Source organism: Eupeodes corollae, chromosome 1 (assembly GCF_945859685.1).
Source record: "Eupeodes corollae chromosome 1, idEupCoro1.1, whole genome shotgun sequence".
Classification (NCBI taxonomy): Eukaryota; Metazoa; Arthropoda; class Insecta; order Diptera; family Syrphidae; genus Eupeodes; species Eupeodes corollae.
The window spans coordinates 5,285,133-5,291,834 of NC_079147.1; the positions used below are offsets into that span (position 1 = coordinate 5,285,133).

A 6,702-nucleotide genomic window follows, 5' to 3' on the forward strand; every position below is an offset into this window, starting at 1 on the left:
TTTTTCCAAAAATATGCTTGTTTGGTCTCACGTTACAATATATAATATAAAATTCAATTCAAGTTGTTGGTACGTGAGATATTTAAGGTTCACCAAAATGTTCACTTTCTTTTTAAACTGCGATATTAAAAAAACCACCCACGCAATACGAACGTACGGACGTGCGAACGCACGTTCACACGCACGCACAGACATCTTTCTAAAAATCTTTTATATCGACTCTAGGGACCTTGAAACGTAGAGATATGTCAAAATTTTCAATTTGGCAAATCGGACCCATTACAATAACTTCCTATGAGAAGTTAACAAGTTTTATAGCATTTTTTTTTCGGAAAAAGGTCATAAAAATTATCTTTTCTCTGTTTAGGAGCATACAATTGATAGAATCAACAAGTATGTGCAATATTTCACCTGATTATATTTGTTGTAAAATTAAGGCGTTGACTCTGCAACATTCTATGTTGTTTTTTTCTTAATTTGTTGGTATCGTATATGGCCTGCTTTCTGTATAAATCGAGCAATAGTCGATCTACTATAGCATTTACCTCGGCTTCTGATTTGATTTTACAAATTTAAAGCCTTAAAATTGAAGCAGCTCTCACTATCGCCTGCTTTTTCTGAAATGGTGTGGTTTTCTTGACTCTTCCTTTGTGGTTTTTTTTAAGACCGCTCTGGGGCCTTGAGGAAGTTGTATATAACATTTGAACTTCTTCTGATTTTGCTCGCTATAAAACGGATGGTTTTGCTGAGATCTCGGTATGCTCGAATATTCTCCTAGGTTTGACCTGACCTCTACCCATACTTTTTGATTCTATCATATTAATACTCGTACTAAGCTCTCAAATAGTCCGACTTTTCCTTTATCTGATTTAGAATACGCTAATAGGTAAATTTAGACCTTGTCCTTATTCATGTAACACAAAAAAACAGTTACTTTTTTTTTTACCTTCTTCGAAAAATCGCCATAAAAACTGTATTTATCAACTTGATCCAAAATTAGTTTTGAAATATAAACTTAATGCATACCTCATACATTCTACATTTGAGTTTTTCCAAAAAACCAAAGGGTTTGAAAAATAATGTCAAATAAAAAACGAAAAAAGCTTATCCCTATCCATGTGACAAGAAGTGTATGTGCAGAATTCTTCTACGGCTATAGTACGTAAAATGTTGAGCTGTTAAGATCAATTGCGAGTTAATAATGTAGATTAAGCCTCACACTGTAGCCGTAGCCTTCAGCAGCAGCAATCTCGTCTAAGCGCACTGTACAACGACAGGGTTGTACACAAGCATGCAAGTCTCAGGATTATTTTGCTTAAGCCAACAACTTCAAAATAACGCACTGTTTGGCCACAGCACTCACGCTAGAATAAGTTTAAAATGTGTATCAACACTCAAGCGTAAAGCGTGTGATGCTGATTTCAAACCCACAACCCACAACCAAGTTTCTTTTCAAAATAAGAATTGTAATTTTTGCTCAAGTCAATACTTTCAGAAGAGTTCAGATTCCAGACTTCCAAATGCAAACTATATTCTCATTTATTTAATTTTTTTCTGAACCATGCTTATGTTTTTAAATATCAACAATGGAACTATTAATTCATAAATAAAATGATGACATTGTCAAACCACCTAAAACACCCAACTCACATGAGTTGAATTGAAACAAAAGTCTATCATGTGTCTGTCAACAAACTCTGTTTACTTCTATCGCCAAAATTTGCTGACTGTTATAATAATAAAACCATAATTTAAATATGATATGTTAAATTATTGTATTCAAAGAAATAAACTTGTATTGACATTTAAATCAAATGAATGAGATTGTGTTTGTTTTAAGTTCCCATTGACTCGCATTATGATCATTGGAACTTGTTTATTAAATAATTAAGGAAAAATACTATTCTTCAAATTTGCATTAAAGTAATATGAAATCGAAATGTTGTCGATTCTTAATTGTAACAGAAGATTAATTATTCATTTTGCTTAACCGCAATATGTAGATTTTAAAATTTGGAGTAAAAAAAAGCATATGAAAAATGTTTCTCGTATTATGAAAACACCTAAACGTCAAGTTTTTTTCTGCATTTAATTTGACATTTCTCAATTGCAGACTAACTAAATTGGAATCATGGAAAGATACACAATCGAATAGATTTATTCATAGAGTATGAGGTTATAGGACGAAGGTCAATCTCGTTGAAGCTAAAAATATGAAATACTTTTGCCCTCATCAAAACGTTCTTAGACCGGACTCGACAACTACAAAACTTAGAGTGGTTTTTAATTGTAGTGCTAAAACTTCATACGGTAGATAAGGTTAGGTTAGGTTATAGTGGCTGTCCAAGATGGAAACCATTGTGATACCACATGAATCTTGAGGCTTCCTCCTAAGCTCAATGGAACCAGCTTGAGTCCCTTACGAAACGTGAGAGGCTGATTATACCGATATGATTTAGATCCTTTATATCGTTAAAGAAGAATTCTCTTCTCTAATTCTTGCGTTTTCGAGCTAGAGCAGGGCAGGTGCAGAGAAGATGAAGAACCGTTTCTTCCTCTTCCTCGTCCATACAGCTTCTGCAAAAGTCATTTGAGAATACGTCTAGTCTCGTGGCGTGCTTTCCTATTAGACAGTTTCCGGTTATGACACCTATTATCGAGCTTATATGCGATCTGCTTAGAGAGAGCAAGCACCTTGAACGTTTTAAATTCAGTGTTGGCCAGATGTTTTGTGACTTGACACGTGGTGATGTTGTTCCACCTGGTGCCTGCCCTCCTCACAGCGTCTTGCATTAGCAGCAGTTTACAAGTAGCAAATGGTATGCCAGTACTTGCCAAACGTGGTAGGATGGGCTGTATTGTACCGTTCCTGGGCAGTTCATCTGTCTTACAGTTGAATGTCTCTATGGCCCCGCACCCAGCAAAGGTGAACATTAAACTGTTGCGCCATCTCCATTAGAGATGATAGACAGTTATGGACTGTGATAGAGTTTGTAGAGACAGAGTCCAGAGATTTGATAGCGGCCTGGTTATCAGAGAAGTTGATATCACGTTTTCTTTGAGCCAAGACAAGACTTCTTTTATCGCCTGGAACACGCTACATAGATTGGGAAGGCGGAATGAGAGACTTAATTTCAGTCGTTCAGAGGTCACACCTCCACCAACCCCTTCTTTTGTTTTTGATTCATCTGTGTAAAAATGGATTGACTCATCCTCTAAGAATGTCCTATCCTCCCAAAAAGATCTGGTAGGTATAGAAATCTGGAAGTTTCTGTCGAATTGTAGTTGGGGTATGGTGTAGTCTGTGTGCTTTGGATTTGATTCTAAGTACCTTAGAATTACGGAGTAGCCAATGTTGTTGTTAGTCCACTGCGACGATGCATTGAGGCGAATAGCAGAGCTTGCAGCTATGTGTTTGCTAAATATGTCAAATGGTGTAAGGTAGAGCAAGGTGTCCAGTGCCGCAGACGGGGTCGTGCGAAGCAGGCTGAACGTTGGACTTTATTTAGCTTATCCCTGTTTATACCTTTCTCTAAAGCAGTACACCATACTGCCACACCGTACGTTAAAATCGGTCTGATTACCGATGTGTATAGCCAATGCGTGATTCTGGGTTGTAAACCCCATCTATTACCAATAGCTTTTTTGCAAGAAAAAAAAGCTACAGTAGCTTTTTTGACTCTTTCCTGTACGTTGCGTTTCCAATTTAGTTTTTTGTCGAAGACAAGACCCAGATATTTAGCCTCGTCTGAGAATTTTAATTGGATTCCTTTAATATAAGGAGGGTTGACAAATGGAATTTTGTATCTCCATCGATCTGGATAGAACACCACCTTGCGGTGTCTCTCTACTAACGAATCGTCTGCTAGAAGAGTTGCCCAGTTTTGAGTTAATTATTCTGCTAGTAAGCATTAAATGAATTAACTCCCGAAGCGAACTCTCTACATTTAGAGATGTCAATGCAGATGTGATTGCAGATATGTCCACGTTGTTAAAGGCACCTTCGATGTCAAGGAAAACAACCATAGTGAACTCTTTATGATGGAGGGAATATTCGATGGTGCGTACTAAAGTGTGTAACGCTGTTTCCATTGATTTACCTTTACAAAAGGCATGTTGAGACGAAGACAGAAGTCTTGTATCGATACGTGCCCTTAAATGGATATCAATCAATCTTTCCAGGGTCTTAAGAATGATAGACTTATAGGTCGTAGATCTTTAGGATTGACTTGGAAGCATTTACCTGCTTTAGTTATAAAAACAACTTTAACTTCTCTCCATGCCGAGGGAACATGGACCAGGTAAAGACAGCTGGTAAAAATTTCCTCAAGGATTGGTGCAATTATATTAGAAGTCTTTTGTAATTCATACGGTAAATCATTAAATGATATTTTAATGAAAGGTCTGATAATGCAAGATAATCTGTATTCAATTATTTTAAGTTTTTGTTGCTACAAATTCGCACTAACAGTTGACATCTCCAAAATGTACCGGCAGATAGTAATGGATAGAAACGACTTTTTTACCAATGCATTATCAGGAGAGCTCATCTTACGGATTCGTAAAAGGTGTACCTGCGCCTTATTTAGCTACTCGATGTTTAAAACCTTGTCAGAAGAGGGTGCAACTAAGTTTCCATTAGACTCTAAGGTTTTGAATGAGGATTTTTATATGGACGACTTAGTCAGTGGAGGAGATTCGCCAGAGGAAGTTTTTGGTATATCTGAAGAAGTCAGAACCCTTTCGTATAGTGCCGGTTTTGAGTTACGAAAGTGGTGGTCGAATGAAAAAATTTGTTGGATATCGTACCAGAAATAGACCGAGAAAAGCCACTTGGAATAAATGATGCAGATATTATAAAAACCCTAGGGATCAAATGGAATCCGTTTTCAGATGAGCTGTAGTACGTGATTATAGAAATTAAGTCAATATCCGAATTGTCTACTCTATTCGACCGATTAGGACTAGTTAACCCAGTTGTTGTTTGTTTGTTGCAAAGCCTTAGGTAAAAAAGACTGATTGGGATGAATCAGTTCAATCGCAGATTTTTACTGAATGGCAAATCGTTCGAATTCAGATAGGAATGAACGATTCCGAAATAGTTTTATGTTGGATTTCAGCATATCTTTCAAGTTAGGAGGTAATTATAGCTAATAGAGTATCAAAGACACAAACAAGTTTACCATGGGCTTCATGGCAGTATGTTAATAAAAAACAAAATCCAGCGGATATTTTATCTCAGTGTGCCTATGCAAGTGAATCGATGCACAGCATATGGTCTTCGGTTCCAGAATACCTTAAATCTTCAGAAGAAGTGTGGCCTAAACAAACAAATTTTTCCATGATCCGAAAAGATACTCCTGGAATACGGATATGTAACGCAGTTTTTTTAATACAAATTAAGCATTGACAAAATATGTCGAATATTTGCACTGATACTACGCTGGATCATCATAGTTCGCAAGAAGATGAAAAAAGATGAATCTTTTGAACCACAACTAAAACCTATTAATTTCCTTACATAATACAAATAATCATGCACTATTATCGTCTACAAGCCCTAGTTGTAATAGTACGGCAGAGGTTCTGGGTGCTATATGTACGCAAGCTTGCTAACATAAGCCAACAATGTTGGGAAAAATTATGGGTAATCTTTCTACTGACAGAGTGGAACCTGCAAGAGCGTTTCTAAACACTGTTGTTAATTTTTGCAGAGCGTTTCTGAAGACTGTTGTCGATATTTGCGGACCGTTCCAAGCAACCTACAAGCTGCGAGGACAGAGAACTGAAAAATCCTATATTGCCATCTTTGTCTGTTTTGTTGTGAAGGTGGTCCATCAGGAGGTTGTCTCAGACCTAACTACGGAAGGGTTTATTTCAGCCCTTCAGCGCTTCGTGACAAGGCGAGGTTTATGCCAAGATTTGTATTGCGATAACGGGACAAGCTTTGTTGGAGCCCGTAATCAATTAGATGGTTTAAGACAAAGTTTTATTGACCAGCAGACGGAAAAAAAGATTAGAGATTGGTGTGCCGCAGAGCGAATTCAATTCCATCATATACTTCCAAGGACTCCACACTTTGGTGGGATATTGAAGGCAGCCGTGAAGTCAGCAAGAAAAAACATCTGGTTCGCATCGCTGGTTGGCGAGTCCTTGCTAACTTTTGAAGAATTATCAACAGTTGTGTCTGATATAGAAGCCATATTGATTTCCCGGCCAATGTATATGATGTCCGATGATCCGAGTGATGAAGAAGTCCCTACACCTGGCCATTTTTAATCGGTGGACCGTTGAATGCCGTAGTCGAATCCATAGTAACTGACTTCAAAATGTCTGCTATGAAGAGGTGGCGACTGCTGACTTTGATAAAGGAGCATAATTATTGGAATCGATGGTCGAGAGATTATCTTGTTTGCTTTACTTAAGGTCGCGCCACAGCCCTGTGTGAACTGGGGCCTCACCCAACAAACTTCTTCATCTAGCTCGATGTCTCCAGTTAGAAAAAGGGCTTTACTGCTCAATTGCTTTCTTAGCCCAAAGAACCAGCAGTAATTAAGAGAAAGTAACTCTTTGTTTGATTTCAGCACTCGTGTTGTCTTCCGCGTTCATAGCGGAGCCTATAGATAGAGAAAGTCCCTAACTATCTTAAAGTTAAGTCTATCGATGGTGATGATTTGACCGAAACGACTTTGTAAGTCTCTT

The 6,702-nt window shown here is 37.6% G+C and overlaps 1 protein-coding gene across 1 annotated transcript; it reads left to right on the forward strand.

Annotated features, from left to right (window-relative positions):
* The first annotated feature begins 5,628 nt into the window (after nt 1-5,628).
* Nucleotides 5,629-6,279, forward strand: LOC129942336 (uncharacterized). The gene has a single exon (XM_056051207.1). It carries the CDS (start codon nt 5,629-5,631, stop codon nt 6,277-6,279), a length of 651 nt encoding a protein of 216 aa, XP_055907182.1.
* The last annotated feature ends 423 nt before the right edge of the window (nt 6,280-6,702 follow it).